The 26,900-nt window shown below is 50.5% G+C and overlaps 1 protein-coding gene across 2 annotated transcripts in view; it reads right to left on the bottom strand.

Annotated features, from left to right (window-relative positions):
• Positions 1 to 26,900, bottom strand: part of EPG5 (ectopic P-granules 5 autophagy tethering factor) — a 568,130-nt gene that overhangs the window by 417,834 nt on the left and 123,396 nt on the right. For both annotated transcript variants that reach the window (XM_069218853.1, XM_069218854.1), the window contains exons 13-16: positions 24,250 to 24,390; positions 13,026 to 13,190; positions 11,453 to 11,572; positions 674 to 933 (exon numbers count right to left, since the gene is read on the bottom strand). In XM_069218853.1, the coding sequence (XP_069074954.1) occupies positions 674 to 933; positions 11,453 to 11,572; positions 13,026 to 13,190; positions 24,250 to 24,390 (686 nt within the window). The remainder of the gene's footprint in view (positions 1 to 673; positions 934 to 11,452; positions 11,573 to 13,025; positions 13,191 to 24,249; positions 24,391 to 26,900) is intronic.

Consider the following 26,900-nt stretch of genomic DNA (forward strand, 5'->3'; position numbering starts at 1 on the left):
AAAAGGCACATTTCAGGATGACAAAGCAAAATATAGCAATGCAAAACAGCACAAACCTTATTGGGAGGTTCACTCTAATTAACCAAGTACAGTGCCTTTGCATATTTTGTAATCTAGGCCTGTGGTCTAGCTGTCAGGTCCATGTGACCTCAGTAAAAATGTCTGGCCACAGAATAAATTGTATCTTGATCAGAGAATACTGCCACCACCGCTCTGTGAGCTAGAAACTTGATAGAGACTAGTCCACTGTCAATAGTGAGTGCACCCTTGGAACACCCAGAAGACAGGCCCAGGACCTCAAGTAGTTAGGGACAGGCTTAGGGATCCTCAAACATGGGCACCACCGACATCGGGAGGGTCATTAATCAACCCGGCTCCGGGGAAGGTCTCAAGTGTGCAACCGGCGCCGGCTAGCAGATTTGCAAGTTGACAGGGCCAAAATAAAAAGTCAGAACACCAAACAAACCGCTGGGCACACGCGGGAAAGGATCATCCGGCTATACATTCCCATCGCAACAGCCAGCATGAGCAGATACAGCTAAAAAAAAGAAGTGAACAGCGAAAAATGGTACAAACATTGTCTTTGAAACCGGTGTGGACAGAGTGTAACAAAATATTGGACTAAACAAACAAGAAAGCAGTACCTAATAAATAAAACCAGAAAACAACATACCTGTGACCCAGCGTTGTGCTCGCTAATGCAAGAAAACAACCAAGAGGGATTTCAGCTTTTACAGCTTTAATTAGAGGATGAAGCATGATGGATTCAGTCAGATCAGGGGCTGTGGTGCAGACAGGAGCATCACGTGGACAGAGAGGAACACAGTGGTCATTTCTGTGCAGTTTTAATCTTAATACCAAATCCCAGGCCCACTGATTAAAGGAGGTCTCTGGTGTTTGTCCCAGACGAACAACACTCGCCAAGTACGATACCTAATACAGATACAAAAAAATAGCAATTATAGAAAGCACGATACATGGTATGTTCTTTCACATGAGGCCTAATGGAGGCCTTCATTTTGTGTACACCATCTGAATTTTTCACATTGCAAATTCTTAATGACATCTCAAACTTACTGAAACTTTTGAGCTAGAAGAGAAAATCAAGAAAACGTCCAAATAGCCTTAAAAATATTTTTCCATATACCTTTTGGTAACGCACACTTTCATCTCTCTCTCCACTGATATTTTCTCACATTTCTCATCAGTTTTGCATCAGTTCTTCATTAACCAATGGAAAAGTAATTTGTTCAAATAGTTGTGGGTGCATAAGCAAACAGAACTAATGTTAGTTACAGATCAGATACTAGCAATATGAATAAGTCAGTTTCCTGTCCAAAAGCTGCACGCTGAACATTCAGAAATTGGGAAGCACGCTACTTCCGGAGGTCTGCAAACTTACATCAAGTCTGCAGTAGAAGTCTCAAGTGGGAGAATTCTCCCTGCTCGGGTATAGTGTGATTCACTGAGGCCTGATTTTATGTGTCTCTATACATTTGCATTTGACCTTATATTTGAATGAACCCAAAAGAACCACTGTTTGTTTACCTCCATGAACAGAAAGCAGATTCAAAGTGATACGGGGTTGCCCTTTTTCCCATGTTGGCAGATATTATAAGCTGTATTTCATTGGATAGATTGCCAGCTTGGAAAATAATTAGAATCAAATGAATGTTCGCTGTAGTCTTCGGTGTATTGGCAGTGGATAAAAAGTCCATCTGTAATACGAACCTGAGATTTTCCCTAGCTCAAATAAAACTTTAAAAAATACATGTATCCTATTGTTATTACTCTCTTGTTATGCACTTCACACATTCTGCTAGCACTGCCACAGCATAATATTTCAGTTAGCAAACAGCTGAGAGGCAGCTGGAAAAGAACAGTTGGCATTATACTGTAAGCCTCAACAATCCTCTCAACATGGAGGTCTGGAGTTTCTTTTAAGCGTGAGGTCGTCATTAGTAAATTTCCTTGGGAAGTGTATCGCAAATTTCAACAATTAACATAAGTAAGGACTATTAGTCCAATGTAGTCTTCTTGAAATTGTCCTCAGTCATCAAACAATGAAAACAAGAGGGCAGCTTTACAAAAAGGCGAACAGATGGGAAAAACCAACGTAAAACGACTCAACCTCTATTTGCTTGCTCTGCACATTTGGGACAGAGGCCCTCATTATGACATTGGCGGTAAGTGCCGCTTACCGCCATGCTGACTGCCACCAACATACCGCGGCAGTATACCGATACGGGTATTATGACCCACACATAGAAATCCGCCACTATACAGACACACACACACACACAAGTCCGCCAGCCCAAAGGTCAGTGATAAAGTGGCGGTACCAAAAACCCACACCGTTACGCCAACAGAAATACACCCACAGCATCATGACCCACGAATCACCGCAGCGGTCATTCAACCACGGTAAACCATTGGTGGTACAGACCGCTGCGCTCAAAATACACACACATACAAAAAAACAACACATTGGACAATTCAAACTACACACACCTGACACACATACACACACCAAACCCACACACCAACACCAATATAAAACACACACCCACAATACCCACAACCCTTTACGACCCAAAGAATTTGAAAACTGAGAGAGAGACAAGCCAGGAGCACCCACTGTATCTGAGCCACAAAACACCATCACCCATACACCATTCACGCACCTCACAGCACACACCCCAACACATCACCCCACACACCCTCACACACACCACTCACACTACACCCATGGCACCTCAACGACACCCCAGATTCTCTGAGGAGGAGCTAAGGGTCATGGTGGAGGAAATCATCTGGATAGAGCCACAGCTATTCGGATCACAGGTGCAGCAGGCATCCATTGCTAGGAAGATGGAGCTATGATGGAGTCATGGACAGGGTCAACGGCATGGGACAGCACCCAAGAGCCAGGGATGACATCAGGAAGAGGTGGAACGACCTACGGGGGAAGGTACGTTCCGTGGTTGCAAGACACCAGACAACAGTACAGAGGACTGGAGGTGGACCCCCACCTCCTCCCCCACAACTAACAACATGGGAGGAGCAAGTCTTGGCAATCATGCATCCTGAGTAGCAGGAAGACTGGACTCTGGTAAGTCAACTCTTTACTACTTTCACCCTCCTACCTGCATGCCATCACATACCTCCACCCCTACCCTCACTCCCCATCACCCCACCACCTCACATACACCCCACCATCACAACCCACTCCTCCCAGTACCCAGCACTGCATGGAACAACAATGCATGGACACTGCTCACAGCCCTGCATGGACACCCATCACAACAGCATGCACAGTAGTGGCAATCACTCAGCCAACCAAATTAGAACTCACACAAACCAAAGCTGCCTTGGTAATAACAACCATAGAGGGAAACACACCCATGCACAACATGTCACACGCAGTAACAATAACACTGCATTTACATACCCACAGGACCCCCACACAACGTCACCGGACAGGAGGTGCCAGCAACATCCAGTCCACCCCCAGAAGACGCCTACAGTGATGACAGCAGCTCTGCACGCCTAGATCTGGATGACCAACGTGGCCCATCAGGGACCTCTGGACAGTCGGTGACCCAGCAACATTCCCAAACCACCACAGAGCCTCCCCCCTCAGGAAACACCAGCACAGCACCCACCCAGCGGGCCCATCCCTCTGTCCCCAGGACACGTCAATCAGCAATGTGTCCACCACTACAGGGACCCCAGGCAATCCCATAAACACAGGACGATCAGGGACCTGGGGTCAGTGGCAGTGGGCACACGGTTCAGGGGACAGAGGCACAGGACAACAGGGAAGCAGGGAGGACTGCCGTGCGACAGGTGGAGGACAGGCCCAGGGAACCGACTCTCCACGGGGCACTCACCAACATACTGGGAGCATACCACAATTCCCAGGAGACCATGGGCCAGATACTGCCCAAGCAGCAGGAGACCCAGCGGCTGCAGGTAGGACAGTACCTGGGGATCAGGAAGGACCTGAGGGACATCCACACCACCCTGGTCACCATTGCAGGGGTGCTGACAGACATGGCCAACACAATGAGGGAGGCAGTGGCACACCAATGGGCCCTTGACACTAGCCACACCGAAGAACAGCCCTCCACCTCCGCTGACGCTAGTGGACAGGAGGCCCCGCCACAGGAACAACAGGCCACCAGCACCCCACCCCCTGCAGAAGGAGAACCACCACGCAAAAGGTCCCTGCGATCCAGGCAGAAGCCAGAGAACATTGCCTAGACCCCCGCCAGGAAATAGGACTCCCCTGATTGTCACCCTTGTGTCCCACTCTGTCACCCTGTCCATCTTTAACTGACTTTGCTCCACTTCCTATGCCCCCTTGGACAATGCATCTGTGATACCAATAGACTGGACTCTATTCTGGACATTTCTCCACCATCAACCCAGCCCACTGCAATACCCCCTACACATATCACAGAAATAAATACCCTTGGAACAAATACAAGTATGGAGTCTGTCAATTGATTGAAATATGTATCAGTTTAACAAGCTGTATACATTGCAATTCAAATGTACAGTTATATTTACATAGGTATGACCTATAGTGGGCAGCAGTAAACACACCAGGAGCCAGAGTGCGGCACACATATCTGAAAATAGAGATGCCAAAGGGTACAGTAAGTGGCCATAGAAATAGGGAAATCAGGCTGCCATGTACAATGTCCAACACAAAACTGCAACCAAGGTGAAGTTACAGTGTCTTACCTGTGTGTCACTGGAAGTACTGTTGAATTATTGTAGTTCTGTTGTCCATATCCTCTTCCTCTGCCTCCTCTTCATCACTGTCCACAGGCTCCACTGCTGCCACACGACCATTCCCAGGCTCATCCTCATGCAGAAAAGGCACCTGAAATCTCAAGGAAAGGTTATGCAACATGCAACGATGATCTGGCACACCTTCTTGGGTGAGTGGTACAGGGATCCACCTGTCAGATGGAGGCACCTGAATCTGGCCTTCAGGAGGCCAAAGGTGCGCTCAATGATCCTCCTTGTTCCCCCATGTGCCTCATTGTAGCGTTCCTTCCTGGCATTCCTCACTGGGGTCAGTAGCCATGAGAGGGTGGGGTAACCAGAGACACCTGTAAATATCGAAGGATACCTGTTAGCCACACACTCACCCATAGGGCCAACCCCACACCCCTATACCTAGATCAACTGGGTGAGGACCATGGGCTCACCTATTAGCCACACCCGGTGCCTCTGGAGTTGACCCATCACATATGCAATGCTGCTATTCCTCAAGGTAAAGGCATCATGCACAGAGCCAGGATACTTTGCATTGACAGGGGAGATGTACTGGTCCGCCAAACACACCATCTGCACATTCAGAGAGTGAAAGCTCTTTTGATTTCTGAACACCTGTTCACTTCTCTGGGGGAGGGGGGCAGGGGGAGGAACAAAGGCAATATGTGTACCATCAATGGCACCAATGATGTTGGGGCTTTGTCCCATTGCATAGAAGTCAGCGCATGTGTTTCATCAGGGCAGACAACACTCTGGTCAGCACGTTTGAGAACATAGGCTGTGACATCCCCGATGCCATGGCCACTGTCGCTTGGAAGGAACCACTTGCCAAGAAATGGAGCACTGACAGGACCTGCACTAGAGGAGGAAACCTGTGGGAGGCAGATAGCTGAAATCAGGTCTGGCTCCAATTGGGCACACAGCTCTTGGATTGTGGCCCTATCAAGTCTGTACGTTAGGATAATGTGCCTGTCCTCCATGGTCGCCAGGTTCACCAGGGGTCTGTAGACCGGGGGATGTCTCCATCTCCTATTCATCCTCAGTGGTTGAACTCTAGGGTGAAAAAAGGTGAGCAGAAGGTCATATTCAAACATATACTCAGATTAATTTGTAATTTTTGTTTTACAGAAACAGTATGTGAACTTTTAAGTCAGTTGATGTGCCTATGTCTGCTGTGACGCAGTTAGGTGCCATGGCCTGTGCCCCCTGAAATGGCGGCTGCCTGACCTGTTAGGAGGGACAAGTGGAAATGAGGTAATTCCGCTGGTGTTGTGCGCCGTTGCAGTCGGCGGTCGACGACCACCATGAAATACCGCATTGGTTATCATTGGGGCCTACGGGTTTCAGGAGTCAATGGCGATGTACGCCGGCGGTGACGGTACGCACCGCCGCGGACGTGACCGCCATTTTCTATCTGTTTACTCACTTGCTACCTGACCTTCAACAGGAGAGGACCTACACCGCAAGTGCTGCTGTGACCTGTGTCTCGAAGCAACCATGGCTCGAGTGTCTGCGGAAAGGGGCCCTGCCTTCACTTCCGAGGAGTTGGAGAGACTGGTGGATGGGGTCCTACCCCAGTACCGTTTACTTTATGGTCCTCCAGACAAACAGGTCAGAACACTGAGTGTGATGCGTGGGGCATCAATGTATGGATGCTGTGTGTGTAAACTTTGTGTGGGGGGGGGGGGATGAAGGGTCCTGGGCAGAGTGCTGCATGTATGGTGGGCAATGTCTGTGAGTAAGGGGATGGGAGGGATATGGTGGGCCATGAGTATGACAGTCTGGACCGTATGACTAATATCTTTTCTGCTGTATTTTTTCTGCAGGTCAGCGCCCATCAGAAAAAGGGTATTTGGCGTGCCATCGCCAAGGAGGTGCGGACCCTAGGAGGTCTTTGACAGACGGACCACCCACTGCCGCAAACGGTGGGAGGACCTGCGCCGCTGGGCAAGGAAGGCAGCGGAGGCCCAGCTGGGGCTGGCCTCCCAACGAGGAAGGGGTGCCCGTCGTACCCTGACCCCCCTGATGTTCCGCATCCTGGCGGTGGCCTATCCGGAGTTGGATGGGCGCTTGAAGGCATAACAGCAGCCACAAGGGGGTGAGTACAGATTCAGATTCTTGACTTTGCGCATTAATGTGTTACCTGGGTGGGGGATGTGGGCTATGGGTGCCCCTAGGCTAGGGCGAACATGGCAGGGTAGGTTCCATGATGGGCAAGCTCAGATGAACTCCAACCACAATAATGTTGGTGGGCATCTACTACTGGGCAGGGTCCTGTGGGTTTCAGGTGTGCAGCTAATGGCGTTAGGCATTGTACCCCATGGGCTGGTGACTAGCATTGTAACTGGTAGTGCATGGCCTAGTGCAAAGGGCTGTTCCCTGTGAGTTCTGTACGCCAACGGTAGTGTTGTTGCTGGCATTGACCAAGTGTATCCTCTGTCTCTTCCCCCCACTTTTTGTTTTGTCACCCTGTCCTTGTGTGCATTAGCATCATCTGGCGGAGGAGCAGAGGCACCGGCGATGGAGGGAGCTGCATCCCACATGGGCCTGGAGGCCGAATCCACCGACTGTGAGGGCACCAGTGGGAAGGAGGGAGTGGGGAGCACCATGACGGAGACTGCAGGGGACAGTACCGACAGCGACTCCTCCTCCGGTGTAAGCTCCCTGGCAGTGGCGGACACCTCTGTGCCCACCCCAACTACAGGTATAGCCACCACCCCCGTAACAGCACCGCCCTCCCAGTAGCCCCTCAGCATGTTTCCCGTGTCCGCTCACCAAGGAGGGTGGGCATCTCCTTCACCCCAGGCACCTGAAACTCTGCCCCAGTCAGCCCTGCTGCCCTCAGTGAGGAGGCTATTGACCTTCTGAGATCCCTCTCTGTTGGGCAGTCACCCATACTGAATGCCATCCAGGGTCTAGCAGGGCATTTGCAACAAACAAATGCATACCTGGAGGGCATTCACTCTGGCGTGGCAGCCCAACAGAGAGCATTCCAGACTCTGGCCAACTCACTGATGGCAGCCATTGTCCCTGTCTCTAGCCTCCCCCCTCCAACTTCCTCTACCCAGCCCCAATCCCCTCAACGTCAGCCTATCCCAAGCACACCTTTAGACCTGCATTCATCCAAATCAACACACAGAAGTGGCTCAGGCAAACACAAGCACCACACTTCATCCCACAGGCACTCAAACAAGCACCATCCAGATGCAGACACACCAACATCCACTGCCTCCACTGTGTCCCCCTCCTCCTCGTCCACCTCCCTCTCAGTAGCATCTCCACTCACATCTGCATGCACTACATCCTCATCCACTACCTCCATCACCAGCACGCCTATCACTACACGCCCCTCACTGGCAGTCACCACCCCCCACATCCATGCACACGTCCTCTGTGTCCTCTCCCACTGTGTCTGTGACCCCTCCTCCCAAAGCACACAAACGCAAGCACTCAGACACCCAACAGCCATCCACCTCACAAAATAATCCAGCCCATGCACCTGCACCCAAACACAGCAGGCACCTCCTACAACCACTCCCTCTTCCTCCACTCCCAAACTTTCACCCTCTTCCCGTCCCAGTGTCCCTAAGAAGCTTTTCCTTGCCACTATTGACCTATTCCCTACCCCTTCCTCCCCCCATCCTTCACTTTGGGCCAGGGTGGCCAGAACCCAGCCCAGCAACTCAGCCACCCAGTCCACGGCCACTGTGGTTTCTGCAGCTACTGCAGATGTGAGAGGCTCCAAGGAGGCACCCATCAGCACAGCCAGTGTGCCAGCACCACCTGCCAAGGCCAAGAAGGGGCCGCCACCTAGCAATGGCAAGAAGGGGACACCAGCCAGGAAGGGGAAGGAGGCACCACCAGCCAGCAAGCGGAAGGAGGCACCACCAGCCAGCAAGGGCAGGAAATTAACACCAGCTGGCAGAAGCAAGGAGACACCACCATCTGCCAAGAGCAGGAAGGGGCACACAACACCAGCCATGGCACTGCAGCTGTCCGAGGCTGAAGGGGAAGGGCTGGAGCCTCCCCCCACCGCCACCTGCACCGCGGCCAGCACCGCCACCTGCACCGCCAGCAGCACCACTGCCAGCAGTAGCCCCAGTGGGCAGCCGTCCGAGGCTGCTGGGGAAGGGCTGGAGCCTCCCCCCACCACTGACAGCACCGCCACCTGCACCGCGGGCAGCACCACCACCTGCACCGCCAGCAGCAGCAGCCCCAGTAGCCCCAGTGGTCAGCCGTCCGATGCTGCAGGGGAAGGGCTGGAGCTTCCCCCCACCACTGACAGCACCGTCACCTGCAACGCAGCCAGCACGGCCACCTGCACCGCCAGCAGCACCACTGCCAGCAGCAGCAGCTCCAGTGGGCAGCCGCCCAAGGCTGCAGGGGAAGGGCTGGAGCCTCCCACCACCACTAACAGCACCGCCACCTGCAGCGCAACTGCCATCCACTGAGCAGCAGTCACTGCCGGCGAGCAGTGTGTAGTCGTGACTACATCGGCTGCAGTGCGTCCTGGCCCCTGCAACACCTGTCGGTGTGACACCCAGGTGAGAGACTGTGACCTTGCACCATCCAGGATGAAGCACACTGGGCACAAAGCCCCCTCCTGAACCAGTGGAAGAAGGCATCCACTCACCCCCTCCTTGGCAGGATGAAGCACACTGGGCACAAAGCCCCCTCTTGAACCAGTGAAAGAAGGCATACACTCACCCCCTCTTTGGCAGGATGAAGCACACCTGGCACAAAGCCCCCTCCAGAACCAGTGAAGAAGCCATCCACTTGAGAGACTGTGGCTTTGCACTCCCCAGGACCAAGCAGTGGGCAAACCACCTACTTGAGAGACTGTGGCTTTGCACTCCCCAGGAGCAAACAGTGGGCATGGAACCCCCTCCAGGCCAGTGGCGTTGTACCATCTTCCAGCTGAGGTGCCCCCCCATTCCCTGTCCCCTGAGGTGCCTGTGTTTTTTCGACCTGATGCCCCTGCAATCTTCTCTCTGTATTGAGGCAGGAGTCAAGTGTGGCCTTGGCATATGTGTTATGGCCCTGTGGGCCACGGACATTTTGTAGTGGACATTGTCCCTCCTTTTGTATATATTGTACTTACTGTTTATTGATTTAAGGGCGTATTTATCTAAAATTGTACTATTACACTCATTTTAATCCATTCCTTCTGTCCTTGAGTTATTCCTGAGGGTTACGGGGTGTATATGTAATGTTGTTGCATCTGTTTGTGTGTATGGTGTTGGGGGTGGGGGTGTTGCGTGCTGCGGGTGTGTGTGTCACTCTCTTTTCCCTCCCCCCCCTCCCTTGTGTGCAGTACTCACCATGGTTGTCTTTGCCGGCATTCGTGCTCCTGGTGTAGGAGGAGGTACATCAGCATTGGAAAAATGTGCAGCTCAGGCTCCATTGTGTTGTGGTTCTTCCTTGAGTGTCGAGAGGTGAATAGTTTCCCTTCAGTGTATTGTTTCCACCGTGCTTTGATGGCATTGGTACCGCCCCGGAAAAGCTGGCGGATAGGCCTGTTGTAATGCTGTGGGCAATACATTGTCTTCCGCCTGGCTGTTGGCGGTTACCGGCGCGGTGTTTGTTGCTACCGCCGTGGCGGTCAGAGTGTTAAAGTGTCTGTCTGTGTTGGCGGTTTCCGCCGTGGTCATGATTCCATTTTTTTTTTACCGCCGGCCTGTTGGCGGTATTACCGCCGCTTCATCGCCGACCGCCAGGGTTGTAATGAGGGCCAGAATGTTAAATCTGATGATGCGTTTAACTTCTAGCTACTGAATTACCAGAGTGCAAGTGATGCATGAAAGACATATAGACTTTGGAATTAAGAGCATAAGTGAAAGATGCATTAGTCTTCCTAAATTCAACTGATCCATTACTATGATTTTTTGACTACTTTAGTTCAGCACACTTCATGCTGGCATATCAGGTTCAATGAATTGTTGGTAGCAAAACGTATTGCCTTAAAAAACAACACACATCGTACACATGACAACTCTAGGAACAAGATCAATTTTTCTCCAATAAAACTTTCCATGTAAAGTCCAGCAAGACCTATACTTTCGAGAGTGACACCTCTTTTGATAAGGTCACCTACAAAACACTGCAAAGCCTCTGAACCTACTTCTCCACTCAGAGAGTTTAACACTGGAACAAGTTTCTACACGGACAGGGCTAAAAATCATGTGAAAGTTCGAAGAACACTAAAACCTGAATGTTAGTCTCAGCAGAATCACATGACAGACGGAAATTTGTAGAAAAACAGTAGTTTTCCTGCCTTTCAAAGCTCTGTGACACCTTACGCTTACATGCAGCTTCCTGTAGGGTTCACTTTGAAACTTACGCAATCATCCAATGCCCTTTCTGGTCAGACCATAACCAATAGCCTTCTAACCATAAACCCAGAAAGGGCAACACAAATTGATTCTGATCAGAGCACTTAGTGGCCTCACCAGGGATGTTAAACGTTATAAAGATTTAACAGCGCAGTGAAAATGAATGTTCTTACTTCAGGTTTTAGAGTGCCAATATTCAAAAGTAGATTTTGGAAAACCTCCATTTAGATGGCACTACAATATACCTACTAAACACAAGTACTTTGAGTAGAATTCTAAAGTGATAATGGATGTAGAGAGATGGGAAGGAACGTTTTGGACCACAATACCTGCTTTATGCTTTCGGAAAGAAGGCCGCCATATGGTTTTTCTGTGACGTATTTTTGATAGGCTTCTAAGACCATTAAAGCAACTTCCAAGTGTACATCTGAATCAAGGTGAAGTGTCCCCTGGTAAAGGAAAGTGTATATTAAGATCATCAGTTCTGCTATGTCTAGGAGTTTTCCAACATCATATATACGCTATACCTTTGTATGAATCATTTTTCTAGGACATGTTTAATTTATGATTTTGTGGCCCACCCCTACCTGTATCTTCTTGCCAGCAAAGTTAAGAATATGATTTTGTGTTCGTATTTTCGGTTTCATCATTTTACAAATAGGTTAATTATCTAAAAATACAATGAGGATAGTTACTGCTTAGGAGTATATGAGGAAGGTAATGAAACTGGTACCCTCTTCAATGACACTATGAAGACAGTTATTTATATTAACATTATACATCAGTAGCGTCAGATTGGCAAATTGAGTAATGCAAAACTAAACATATTTCCTAACACTTTCACCCATCAGACTATTATATTTATATTGTATACGTTGTACTACTGGGTAGAATCTTGGGTATGTAATAAGGGAACTTTTGGTGGTGGAACCATAGTGATGGAATTCTGGTGGTGGTGGAGAGAGAAGCAAGCAGCGGTTGGAATTGGGCCGGAGAATCCAGTGGTCCGTACACCTGTACCTGAAATAAAACTTTAACTCAACCTACCTGTCCCCAATGCTTGAATGGACTTCACACAGAGACTGCCAAAAGCTAATGGATTCTATAGAAGTTAGTTGAGATCCATGGTGTTTTACATCTCAACAGATGGGAAGAGAGCAAACCCCAAGAAAGATATTAAGCCCAGTATAATTACAAACAAAATGAAGCAACAATACCAAAGTGAAATGTAATTAGCAGTAGGGCCCCTACATCTAAGTCATATGTAATTATTTGCTATTGATGTGAACAGGTGAGTAACTAGATCTCATTTTCAGTTGAAGAGTATTCCTAACAAGGGAAAGCCAAACCTAATACAGAGTAGCTTTACTTAAAATGACAACAAATGGCAGAGATATCTTGAGAAGATTAGCCCTCTCCAATAACCATTTTCATCAATAGCTGAAAACTGTGCCAGGATAGAGTATCTACCTTGAAGTGACAACTACCATCAATAAAGTATCAACGTCTTAAAAAAAAAGAGATACTGGAACAAATGTTAAAGACTCAACATTATAACAGAAATGTAAGGCAAAACAATATTTACAATTCATCTATTTAATGAATATGCTCTGAAATGACAACAGTATTTCGCAAAGTTAACAACACCGGTCAAGGGAAATGACACTTTGATTACAAATAAAAGGAAACAACTTTGTTTTGGCAAGACCCCAGTCTGTTGGAGATTGGACACTACTCAACTATTAAAAAATATTTAACAAGCAACTTTATTGCATATTGGCAATCAAAGCATTGTTGCATTTTCTCGCTAATGAAGTGCCATAAAACTGAAAAAGGCTCATTAATGAAAAATTATATTAACTGTTTTGTTTCTTATTAAATAAAACAAAAGATAAATCCCACCTTTTCGTTGTATCCCCAATTAAGTCCTTCAAGAATAATGCAGGCAAGTTTATTCTCCACGTCTGTCAGATTGTAGTTCAATAACCAATTCCTGACCAGTGCAATTTCTGAGGATTTTGGGATCCAATGGTTCAATGGCAGCTCTTTGAACAAGTACAAAGACACCTTGCAAAACAAACATAAAACAGATGGAAACAAGAAATTAATGTTGTGTTACATATTATTGGACTATACAATATTCCTGTATTGATTGCACCTTCAAAGATCCTGGATTAGTGATGAAATTGTCTGTGTGTGCAATAAGTTAAAGCAAAATGTATACACAATATTTTGCATAATTAGCCTTAATAATAAATAGATCAGCCCCATTACAACCTTTAGAAATTTGTCTGTCGGAGTACTATGACTTATTTCACATTCTGAGGAAAACAAAACAATTGTTTGGAATTTCTAAATTAATCTCAGCCGCAGGTAAATCCTCAGCCCATACTGTCTAGCTAGGCCTCTTCTGAACCAGAACACAGGTAACCCCAGACCAGTGTGGGCCCATTTGAGCATCATCATAGGGGTGCAGGTTGGATGTGTAGCTTGGTTCCAATGGCAAAACTGGTCTTAGGTTACTCGTGTTGAAGTCTGGAGGGAACCTGGTGTGGCAGGTTCAGCTGGATAGCTCCCCTACTGCTGCAAGTTCAAGACTGAATTACACATGATCCCTCTCTGTCTACAGTGGCATAGTGAACGATAAATGGAAAGTTAGGCAACCCGAGCAACTCAGAGTGGCTGAGATTCATTTAAGAATTCCATCTACCATTTTTCTGCTATTGCACCTTCCCAGCAGACTCTTTCCCGAGACCTGCTAATTTGGCCTTTACAGTATATCTTATTACCAGGTACAGGTTCAGTCTACCAATTAAAGCAACAACACTCACTTTAATTTAAAAAATCTACCAGCATAAATTCACAGGATAGCTGAGAAAAAGAAGAAGGGCAGACACACAAAAAAAAGGCACATTTTCGGTAATTTTGTTAACTGATGCGTAAACATTGATAGCAGAACCAAACTTTATATGAGGATGTTACATTTAGCAACATCAATAAAGTGATCAAGTTAGAAAATACAAATTTAGTGCAAGTAGGAACACTGGAATTCTGCATTTCCAAGGCCACCGCGTTTCCCATGCATTAAACATTTGGCACATACTCCACCATCTATTGCAGGTGTCAACACAAAATGAATAATAACACAGCGTATGGAGTTCAGTGCACTTCCTGTCACTGTAAATGTTACTTGTTAAAGAGATGTGAATTTCACCCATATGCTGCAGATATTTCTATTGGTATTTGTGTACAGCAGGAAACAAAAACCCTGAACCCTTTAAAAAACCTCTGATGGCACAGAAAGAAGTATAAATGTGTTGTCATTATAATGTTTCATGCAGATGTCCACTCATGTTTAAATTGCTATTTTCTCAAAACAGGAGTTTCTAAGCCACTTAGATTGAGAAGAGTCCACATTATGGAGGTCATTCTGACCTCGGCGGTAAAAGTCGCTTACCGCCGGCCAGAAGGCCGCCATAACACCGCCGCGGCCGCGGTAAACCGCCACGGTCATTCTGACCCGCAACTGGCAAACCGCCAAAAACCCGACATCCACAAAAGTCCGCCACACCAAAGGTCAGCGGGAAACTGGCGATGACCAAACCTCCACCGTCACGCCAACAGAAATACGCCCATGCCATTCCGACCCACAAATCCCCGCAGCGGTCTTTCAACCGCGGTATTCCATTGGCGGTACACACCGCCGCGGTCAAAATACACACACCTTTACAAAACACTACCACATTGGATAATTCAAAATACACACACCTGAGACACAAACACACACCACTCCCACACACCCAATTAAATATAAAACACACACCCACATCACCCACAAACCCCTACGACCACAATTGCGAGTGAAGGACAGAGAGAGAGAGCACAGCATAGAGTACACCATCACACAGAGGCAAATCACAACATCACCCACACAATTTCCACGCACAAAACACCATACACCACCACACTCACCACACTCTACAACACATACACCACCCCTCACCTCATCCACACCACCCCATGGCTCCCCAAAGACACCCCAGGTTCTCTGACGCAGAACTCAGGGTCATGGTGGAGGAAATAGTTCGTGTAGAGCCCCAGCTCTTCGGAGCACAGGTGCAGCACACCACCATTGGCAGGAAGATGGAGCTATGGAGCAGAATAGTGGACAGGGTCAACGCTGTGGGACAGCATCCACGCAATCAGGACGACATCAGGAAGCGGTGGAACGACCTACGGGGGAAGGTGCGTTCCATGGTATCAAGGCACAACATCGCGGTACAGCGGACTGGCGGCGGACCTCCACCTACTCCCCCAGAATTCACAGCATGGGAGGAGGAAGTCTTGCGCATTCTGCATCCTGAGGGCCTCGCAGGAGTAGGCGGAGGAATGGACTCTGGTAAGTCAAATCTTCACTACTCCATTCCCCCACCCCACCTGCATGCCAAATCATACCCCCACCTTCACCCCCACCCCCATCACACCAACTCCTTGCAAATGGCTCACCATCACATCCCACCCATCCCAAAACCTAGCCCTGTGTGCGTCCCCAAAGCATGGACACCCATCCCCAAAGCATGCCCACTGCACACACCCATCACCCCCACAAGCCACCGTCACAAAAGCCCCCACAAGGGAATGCCAGCACTGGGGGACACGGCCACCCACCCATTACACGAAATGCCACACACAGAAGCAATAACCATACTCTTATACCCCTGCAGGACCCGAACGCCAACACACCGCCACGGAGGGTCCAGAGATGTCCATCCCACCCCCAGAACAGGCCCCGAGTGATGACAGCAGCTCTGTCTCCCTGGACCCTGATGACCAGCCCGGCCCATCGGGGACCTCGGGACAGTCGGTTTCCCACAGACAGCCACAGGCTACACCAGACCTAACCCCCTCTGGGAACACCAGCACAGCTCCCACCCAGCGGGCCCATGCCTCTGTCTCCAGGACACGTCAATCAGCGGTGTGTCCACCACTACATGGCACCCATGTTGACCCACCACCCCAACAACAACAGGGACCTGGGGGCAGTGGTAGTAGGCACACCGTCCAGGGGACAGAGGCCCAGGGAAACAGGGGAACTGGGAGGGCTGCTGTGCGACGGGGGGGACAGGCCCAGGGAACCGACTCTCCAAGAGGCCCTCTCCTCCATCATGGGAGCATACCACCACTCCCAGGAGACGATGGCTACGGTACTGGCCAGGTTCCAGGAGATCCAGGTCATGCAGGAGCAACAGTACATGGGGTTCAGAGAGGAACTGAGGAACATTAGTTCCGCAATGGGGACCATCGTCGTGGCCCTAACCCAGATAGTCACCACATTGCGGGACCATGTGGTACCACAAAGGGCCCCTGTCACTAGCCTGGACCAGGAACAGCCTACCACCTCCGCCGGCGCTAGTGTACAGGAGGCCCCCACACAACGACAGGCCACCAGAACCCCACCTCCTGCAGAAGAAGAACCACCCCGCAAGCGGAACCTGAGATCTCACAAGAAGACAGAGTAGGATTGCAAGACCCCCGCCAGCAAACGATACCCCCTGATGTCATCCCACTGTCCCACATTGTCACCCTGTCCAACCTTGAACTGCCCCTGCTCCATCTTTCCACAGGCATATGGACAATGCACCTGTGCGACTGAGAACTGGACTCTGCCATGGACATTACTCCACCATCACCCATCCCCGTTTTGCAATCATGTTCCTTAAATTTAGCACTTGAATTAAATCACTAAATGCACTAAAAAAATCTGGAGTCTGCTTGTATTTTGAACAAATGTATTAGACATAACGGTGCCAAAATGTTCAGTTACATTGTGATGACAACATACCACTGTCACACAGCTGTAGTCCATGGGCAAACAAAGCAGAGGTCACGCAGTGGGGCTCACAGCTCTGAAAACGGAAGGGAAAGTCACAACAGGAACTGGGGGGGAACTCAGACAGTAGAGAGGCAGGAGACTTTAAGTAAATGTAAAATGGCGTGGTTGATTCGTACCTGTGTGCTACTGAAAATACTGTTGTATCACTGTGTCCCTGTTGTCTGTGTCGTCCCCGTCGTCTTCCTCCTCTTCACTCTCCACAGGCTCCACAGCTGCTACAACACCACCATCTGGACCATCCTCCTGCAGGAAAGGCACCTGGCGTCGCAAAGCCAGGTTGTGAGCATACAGCAGGCCACGATGATATGGCACACCTTCTTTGGTGAGTACATTAGGGATCCCCCTGTCATATGCAGGCACCTAAACCTGGCCTTTCAGAGGCCGAAGGTTCTTTCTATAATCCTCCTAGTTCGCCCATGGGCCTCATTGTAACGTTCCTCTGCCCTTGTCCTGGGATTCCTCACTGGGGTCAGTAGCCACGACAGGTTGGGGTAACCAGAGTCACCTATTAGCCACACACGGTGTCTCTGTAGCTGTTCCATCACATAAGGGATGCTGCTATTTCGCATGATGTACGCGTCATGCACTGACCCAGGGAACTTGGCATTTACATGGGAGATGTACTGGTCAGCCAAACAGACCACCTGGACATTCATGGAATGATAACTTTTTCTGTTCCTGTACACCTGTTCACTTTCTCTGGGGGGTACCAAAGCCACATGTGTCCCATCAATGGCACCAATGATGTTGGGAATATGTCCAAGGGCATAGAAATCACCCTTCACTGTAGGCAAATCCCCCACCTCAGGGAAAACGATGTATCTCCGCATGTGTTTGAGCAGGGCAGACAACACTCTGGACAAAACCTTAGAAGACATAGGCTGAGACATCCCTGATGATATGGCCACTGTTGTTTGGAATGATCCACTTGCCAAAAAATGGAGTACTGACAGAACCTGCACCAGAGGGGGAATCCCTGTGGGTTGGCGAATGGGGGACATCAGGTCTGGCTCCAGCTGGGCACACAGTTCCTGTATAGTGGCTCGATCAAGTCTGTATGTAAGTATGACATGTCTTTCTTCCATTGTCGACAGGTCCACCAGCGGTCTGTACACGGGAGGATTCCTCCATCTCCTCGCAAGTCCCAGCGGACGGTGCCTAGGAAGGACAACATGGAGCACAGAGTCAATCAACCCACAGGTACGTAACCACAGCTTGCACATTACACGATTCGCTATGCATTGAATGGCTTGTATGAGTGGCAATGCAAGGCCTAGGCCTGTGTGACCCCGTAGAAATTCAGCCATGTGGGCCTTTGAAATGGCGGCTGCCTGACCTGTAAAGTGTGAGGTCAATGCGCTGGCGTGGCACACCGTGGCGGTAGGCGGTCGAAGACCGCGGCGCAAAGCAGCATTGGTTAACATTGAACCCTATGGGTCTCAGGAGCCAATGACGATGTGGGCCGGCGGTCGCGGTACGCACCGCCGCGGGCGTGACCGCCATTTTCTACTTGCTTAATCACTCGAGACCTGATCATCAACAGGAGAGGACCTATACTGCAAGTGCTGCTGTGAACTCGCTGTGAACTCGGTCTGGAAGAGACAATGGCTGCTGCGACTGGGGAAAGGGCCCCTGCAGTCACAACTGAGGAATTGGAGAAACGTGTTGATGGGGTCCTCCCCCAGTATGCGCTACTCTACGGTCCTCCAGACCAACAGGTAAGTACACTGGGAGCACGTAGTATGGGCTAAGCCTGTGTTGAGTGGGGTGGATGTAAGATGGTGGGGAGGGGAGCGAATGAGGAGTGCAACGCACGACAGATGAGAGCATGTGCCACATGGCAAGGTTGGGGAGGGGGGGCCGCGCACATCGACCATGCAGAAAAGTGATGATATTTATTTTTCAACCCTGTACATGTCACATAGGTCAGCGCCCATCAGAAGATCGACATTTGGCATGCCATCGCCAAGGACGTCCGGGCCCTGGGGGTCCACAACAGACGGGGCACCCACTGCCGCAAGAGGTGGGAGGACATCCGCCGCGGGAGCAGAAAGACCGCCGATGCTCTGCTGGGGATGGCCTCCCAACGTAGGAGGGGTGCCAGTCGTCAATTGACCCCCCTGATGTCCCGGATCCTGGCGGTGGCCTACCCCGATTTGGATGGGCGCGTGAGGACATCACAGCAGACACAAGGGGGTGAGTATTTGCACATTCCGCTATATTAGCGCACAGTGGAGGCGTCTGGGTGGGGGAGGAGGGCTGTGGCTATCTCTAGGCCAGGGCAGTTTCTGTAGGCTAGGCCCCTCCGTTAGACATGGCCCTGTGCCCCCACCCCCCACCTCTGTAGGGTGCTAAGTACAGCAATCCATGGCCCGGGCTCACCTATGTGTGCATTTGTCCTCCATAGACTTGTAGGCCAAGTCACTATCATTGAGTAGTGTACCCCGAGTGCGCGGCGTAGTGCAGGGGGCTTCTGTGTCTGTCCTCTCCGCCAACGGTGCCGCCAATGCATGCACTCAACATGTCTTCCTTTCTTCTCCCCCCCCCCTTTTTTGTGGTTTTCCTGTTCATGTGTGCATTAGCATCATCAGGCGGAGAAGTGGCATCGGGGCACGAGGGAGCTGCATCTCACATGGCCCCGGAGGGCCCTGCAACCGACTCCGAGTTTACCAGTGAGACGGAGGGCGAGGGGGGCTCCACAACGGTGACCCGTGGAGACGTCAGCGACACCGACACGTCCTCGGAAGGGAGCTCCCTTGTGGTGGCGGCAACATCCGTGCCCACCGCAACAACAGGTACAGCCGCCACCCAGCGCCCCAGCACCGCCCTCCCAGCAGCCCCTCAGCTTTCGCCCCGTGCCCGCTTGGCCAGGAAGCCGGCCATCTCCTTCGCCCCTGGCACCTCAGGTCCTGCCCCAGTTACCCCTGCTGCCCTCAGTGCGGAGATCATTGACCTCCTCCAGACGCTCATTGTTGGGCAGTCTACCCTTTTGAATGCCATCCAGGGGGTAGAAAGGGAGGTGCATCGGAGCAATGCATACCTGGAGGGCATTCATTCGGGTCAGGCTGCCCATCAGCGATCGTTCAACGCTCTGGCCTCAGCACTGACGGCAGCAATTGTCCCTGTGTCTAGCCTCCCCCTCCAACTTCCTCAACCCAGTCCCACTCCCCTGTTCCTCTGCCTATCCCAGACACACCTACAGACCAGCCTGCACACACATCAACACCCAAGGGCAGCTCATCCAGACATAAGCACCACAGATCACACAAGCATTCACCCAAGCAACATCCACATGCAGACACAGCAACACCCACTGCCTCCACTGTGTCCCCCTCCTCCTCGTCTCCCTCCTCCCTCCCTGTGACGTCTCCACTCACACCTGCATGCACACCACCATCAGCCAGTACGTCCATCACCACCACACCCACCAGAACAGTCCGCACATGTGCAGTCACCACCCCCACTACCATTTACACGTCCCCTGTGTCCTCTCCCAGTGTGTCTGTCACCCCCTCTTCCAAACCACACAAACGCAGGCAGCCACCCACCCAACAGCCATCCACCTCACGACAGCCTCCGTCACAAGCACCTGCACCCAAAGACAGCCCACTTGACTCTCCTACAACCACATCCTCTTCCTCCACTCCCATACCCACTACAACTACCCGTCCCTGTCTTTCGAAATTGATTTTCCTTTCCAACCTTGACCTCTTTCCAACAACTGACCCACCCCCTCCATCTCGTAAAACTCCAACCAGCACCTCAGCCACCACAAGCCCTGCACCTACTAGGACCATCGTTCAGGGCTATTGGAGTCCACCAGCTCCTAGGGCAGGAACATCGGCCAGCAGCAAGGGGACAGCCAGCCCACCCCCTGGGAAAAGAAGCAAAAAAGGGAAGGGCCGGCGCCACAGGCCTGAGACGGCTGCCCCCAAGGACACCAGCCTTGCACCGTCACCTGGCCCATCCACCAAGGGAGGCAAGGGCCCCAGAGATTCTTCCAAGGAGGGCAAGGGCCCCAGAGATTCTTCCAAGGGAGGCAAGGGCCCCAGAGATTCTTCCAAGGAGGGCAAGGGCAGCAAGGCGAAGAAGTCCGGCAGCAGGCGAGCTGCCCAGGAGGGCCCCACCAGCCCCATTTGGGGTGTGACGGAGGACACCCAGGGGCCCAGGAGTCCAGCACAGGAGGGCCCCGCAACCGATAGGTCGGATGGCGACTGAGCGGGAATGATTGCCCAGATCTGGTTCCCTAGGAACACAAGACAAGCACAGCTGAACAGGGTCCCGCCGTGAGAAGCACCGCTGAACAGGGCCCCGCCGTGAAAAGCACCTCTGAACAGGGCCCCGCCGTGAGAAGCACCGCTGAACAGGGCCCCGCCGTGAGAAGCACCGCTGAACAGGGCCCCGCCGTGAGAAGCACCGCTGAACAGGGCCCCGCCGTGAGAAGCACCGCTGAACAGGGCCCCGCCGTGAGAAGCACCGCTGAACAGGGCCCAGCCGTGAGAAGCACCGCTGAACAGGGCCCCGCCAAGAGAAGCACCGCTGAACAGGGCCCCGCCAAGAGAAGCACAGCTGAACAGGGCCCCGCCAAGAGAAGCACCGCTGAACAGGGCCCCGCCGTCTCTGCACCGCTCCGCTGTACCCTTCCTGTCAAGCACCGCTCCGCTGGGCCCTTCCTGTCAAGCACCGCACCGCTGGGCCCTTCCTGTCAAGCACCGCTCCGCTGGGCCCTTCATCTCAAGCACCGCTCCGCTGGGCCCTTCCTGTCAAGCACCGCTCCGCTGGGCCCCTCATCTCAAGCACCGATCCGCTGGGCCCCACCGTCTCTGCACCGCTCCGCTGAGCCCTTCCTGTCAGGCACCGCTCCGCTGGGCCCTTCCTGTCAAGCACTGCTCCGCTGGGCCCTTCATCTCAAGCACCGCTCCGCTGGGCCCTGCCGTCTCTGCACCGCTCCGCTGGGCCCATCCTGTCAGGCACCGCTCCGCTGGGTCCTTCCTGTCAAGCACCGCTCCGCTGGGCCCTTCCTGTCAAGCACCGCTCTGCTGGGCCCTTCATCTCAAGCACCGCTCTGCTGGGCCCCGCCGTCTCTGCACCGCTCCGCTGGGCCCTTCCTGTCAGGCACCGCTCCGCTGGGCCCTTCTTGTCAAGCACCGCTCCGCTGGGCCCTTCATCTCAAGCACCGCTCCGCTGGGCCCCGCCGTCTCTGCACAGCTCCGCTGGGCCCTTCCTGTCAAGCACCGCTCCGCTGGGCCCTTCATCTCAAGCACCGCTCCGCTGGGCCCCGCCGTCTCTGCACCGCTCCGCTGGGCCCTTCCTGTCAAGCACCGCTCCGCTGGGCCCCGCCGTCTCTGCACCGCTCCGCTGGGCCTTTCCTGTCAGGCACCGCTCCGCTGGGCCCTTCCTGTCAAGCACCGCTCCGCTGGGCCCTTCCTGTCAAGCACCGCTCCGCTGGGCCCTTCATCTCAAGCACCGCTCCGCTGGGCCCTTCATCTCAAGCACCGCTCCGCTGGGCCCTTCATCTCAAGCACCGCTGGCCCATTGGCAGGGCCGGATCTGTGTCGGGCAGGGCTTCACGAAGCACTCTGGGCACCATGCCTCCTCCATAACCAGTGGAGTCTGTAATCCACCAGATGGACTGTGGCTTTGCACTCCCCAGGATGGTCCAGTGGGCAACCCACCCACTGTAGAGACTTGTGAGACTGTGGCTTTGCACTCCCCAGGATGGTACAGTGGGCAATCCACCCACTGAAAAGACTTGTGAGACTGTGGCTTTGCACTCCCCAGGATGGTACAGTGGGCATGGAGGCCCCTCGTGGATCTGGCGTCGTGGACTCATGTGGCTGAGGAGCCCCCCCTTCCCTTCCCCCTGAGGTGCCTGTGGTTTTATTATCTGATGCCCCAGCAGTGTTCTCTCCAATGGAATCGGGTCTCGTGTGTGGGCTTTGCCCATGTGTTTATGCACATTGGCCCACGAACAATGGCATGTAGCCAATATGTGCCGGACTTTTGGACTATGTATACATTGTTCATGTTGTGATTTATATGTTTTAAAAATCTCATATTTCACTTAAGTTCAAATATGCTTTAATATACTTCTATTTTAATGATCATTTTATTTTGTCTTTGAATTATTCCAGGGGGTTTGGGGGGTGTAAATCTGTCTTGTTGCTCTGCATTGGTGTGTGGGGATTTTGGGGGGGGGGGGGGGGTGTCGCGTATGTGTGTGCCCGTAATCTTTTCTTCTCCCCCCTCCCCTGTGTCGTAGTTGCAGTACTCACCGTTGTCTCCTGCGTTTAATTCGGGTTCCATGCTGTCCAGATTCCTCGTGGAGTGTATAGAGGTGAGCGTTTTCCCGTTCGTGGTCTGTTTCCGCCGTGTTTTTATCGGCAGGGCTCCCGCCCCGGAAAAGGTGGCGGATTGGTGGGTCGTTATAGGGTGGGCGGTACATTGTCTGCCGCCTGTCTGTTGGCGGTGACCGCCGCGCTGTTTGTTTGCCCCGCCGTGGCGGTCGGAGTGTTAAAGTGGCGGCCTGTGTTGGCGGTTCCCGCCAGGGTCAGAATTCAATTTTTTTTACTGCCTGCCTGTTGGCGGGTTGGCCGCCCCTTTAACACCGACCGCCAGGGTCGGAATGACCCCCTATGTCTCTTTATTAAGGTTTACTGTCTTGCATCATGAAGTGTCTTATGATGAAAAAAATGCATTTCATGTGTAATATCCAATGATGCTCTGCTTATGAAAAAAAAAAGGTGCTTTCAGAAGGCTCAGAAGGTGTACATAGATAAAGCAAAGTATGACACAGATGACAGTGTCAACCCATAATCAATGTGTGCAGGTCACATGGGTTTACATCTCAATTTGCCCCTTTATGACTGTGCTCTGGTGACACTGCATTTGTTTGTTTGCCATCTCAGTGACAGCGAGAAAAGCATTAATAAACTAGTCTTCCTGCACTTTAAAGCAAGACAATAACTTATTATTGGCATGCTTTCTTTCTCAAGAAGCCTCCTGTTTTCCAAAAAATGTGATCAATTATGTACCAGTACCCATGTGTTAACATGGCCATATAGATAGATTAAATCACATAAGGTGCTACTTAACTTACTGCATACTAAGTCCTGAATTTGCATTTTCCTCAATTATGTTATGAGCATGCAACGCTGTGTTACTTGTAGTTTTCAGAGAACACAACTAGGCTTCTTTATTTTTTGCAAATGAAGAGTCTGAATGAACCCTTACCATCCCCACAGTCTCAATGGTTCCGCTGATGCGTTCCAAGAGTACAGAAATGATCCACTTGTGGATACCAGCAATTGCTGTCAAGAGTTCTCGTCCAACTTTTGAAAACATTTCTCTTGTGTTAAGGCTGATATAAGATACCTGAGAAATTAAAGACAGGAACAGCTTCAATTTGACAAATGGATCTCAAATGTTCAAACTTTTATTGGTTTTCAGTAGTTGAAGGGCAATGCTGTTTTATTGTTTTTACACAAATCTACTTTGGAAGAAAGTATTTGTTAATGACAATGGTGTAAACTCTGAGCACTTGAAATGAAAGAAAACAACTGAAATGGACAGTAAGAAGGCAACAGAAGAGGATCGTTAGATTACACTGACATCATGATTCACAAAGGTTTCTGCACACAATAAGCAACTCGCCATTGCTAGTTAAATATCCTGAATCGCAGTTTCAAGATTTGTTACATTTTACTAGCGCGCATTCCATTTATTGGAGTGTAAAAACTGAGGATGTGGCAGATTTTCTAATGATTAGGAGAAAGATAGTGGATGTTTGAGAGTGGTTCGTACTGCAAAATGTAGTGGACAACCACTCCCTGGGCAAATTATCTGCCAGCCCCGGAAACTAGCATTTATTACTCCTTTGAAAAGCAAGAGTAACTGTTTTTCCAGTGTGGGAGTGTAGTTCCCACAAGTAAAACTTCTAATTTAGAAATTAAAACCCTTAAATAAACGTACCTACCTTCTGTTACGCTCTTTCTGGTGGACACTCTAACCAAATATTTCTCTTCATTAGAATATTCCACAGGCGCCAGACTGGCTCTGGATGCTTTTGTTTTTATTTTGGTGCTCTTGCATGGGTGCTGCGTATAAGAGCTATGCCTGAGCGCTGACCTCATTTTCTTACTTGACTCGCTTAGCATCCTTGGACGTGAAGCACAAAATATTTGGAGGTACCTGCGTGCACATCCCTAGTGTGGAACCTTTTTAATTTGCAAAAAGAGGCCACTCCACAGAACAGGTGAAAAACTCGTCCAGTCAGACCGGCCGGTCTAGGCAGTAGTGCTTTGTGAACATGTGCACTGATGCCCACATTGAGGCCTGACGGGAACTACATGTGCCAACGCAGTCGTGAAAGCCATTTCCCCTGGTACCCCAGTGGAAGGACTGAGGGCCCTGGTTGAATGGGCCCTCAATCTTTCCAGTGGCTGCTTTTTGCCAATGCAAAGCAGATCGTAATGCAAAGGACTAGTCACCTTGAGCGAGCCTTTTTCTGTACCTCCTTACCTTTCTTTGCCCCAGAGAATCCCACAAAAAGCTGATGGTCCACCTGATTATTTTTGGTGCAATGTAAAAGGTGAAAGCTCATTTGGGATCCAGCCAATGGAATCTATCCTCCTCTTTCGAGGGGTGAGGCGGAGCAAAGAACGTTGAGAGTGATAGATTGCCCAACATGAAAAGGAGTCATGCATCAGTTTCCAAAAAAAAAAGGGTAGCTGCACCGAGGCAGCCCTGGCCTCAAGCATGCAACAAGCTAAAGTGATTGCAATGAGGAAGACCATCTTCAGCATCAAACAACGCAACAAGAAGGTTTGCATCTGCTCGAAGGGAATATCCATGAGAAATATAAGGACCAAATTAAGGTACAACTGTAGCATCACAAACAGTTTGGGAAGAAATGTGTTAAATCTTTAATAAATCGCATCAAAACATTTACAACAGTATGTAGAAAGGCAGACAAATAACCTTTATTAGTCCTCACTGCAATGTCTTGTTAGGCCAAAGACAATCAAATAACAAAACATCTGACAGTCAGCTTGCAACAGGTCTGCCCTGCAGACTCCGCACCAGCTTACAAATCTGTCCCAGTGGCCAGGGTAAAGAGACCATGTGGGCTTATACTAATAAAATAAATAGGAGCCCTAACAAGTGTTTTGTGGGTAGTGTACCTCACTTCACTGGTGTGTTACTTGCTTGTTGGTCTGTTTAGTTTGTGTATCTTGCAATTTTGCACATTCACTGATGCACATGATTTCACCGTAGACATGGAATCACCTAAGACTGCCTAATGTATTTTTGCCTCTAACATGCATATGATGAATGTACACCTTGCTTTATACATTTATCTGGTTTTCTTTCTGTTTTCAGGTCGTTTTAGACAACTTGAGGCACACTGTATACACTGAGGGATGTCCAATTATTTTATGCAATTGGGTAATCGAGTTAATCACCCACTTTCATTCCCCAATCACCAGTAGATTAGGTTTTCAGAAGATTTGCCCTGATCGATAGCGGCAACCATTAGCAACAAACATGTCGATCTATTTTAACAACACTTTATGAGCTGCAATGGATCATTACCTCCAAATCCAGTCACCAATTGTCTTTAATCGTAGCAAGGGGACCCCCATATTAAAATGTGTTAGGGTACTTCTTAGCCACTTGTAACGCACTTGATTCCAATCTACAACTAGAGCACTTCCACCTATACTTCACAACGACATCTAATTCCAAATCATCGCCAGCAAAGAGCTCCCTTGAGGGGTCCGCTGGGCACTGCAGCACTGGCCCAAAGAGGAGCTGCCCGATGATGAAGCATGACACCCATATGGGTGGTTGAGGGCTCTTGCTTCTAAGCAATCAGATCTCCC

The sequence above is a fragment of the Pleurodeles waltl genome, chromosome 1_1 (assembly GCF_031143425.1).
Source record: "Pleurodeles waltl isolate 20211129_DDA chromosome 1_1, aPleWal1.hap1.20221129, whole genome shotgun sequence".
Taxonomy (NCBI): domain Eukaryota; kingdom Metazoa; phylum Chordata; class Amphibia; order Caudata; family Salamandridae; genus Pleurodeles; species Pleurodeles waltl.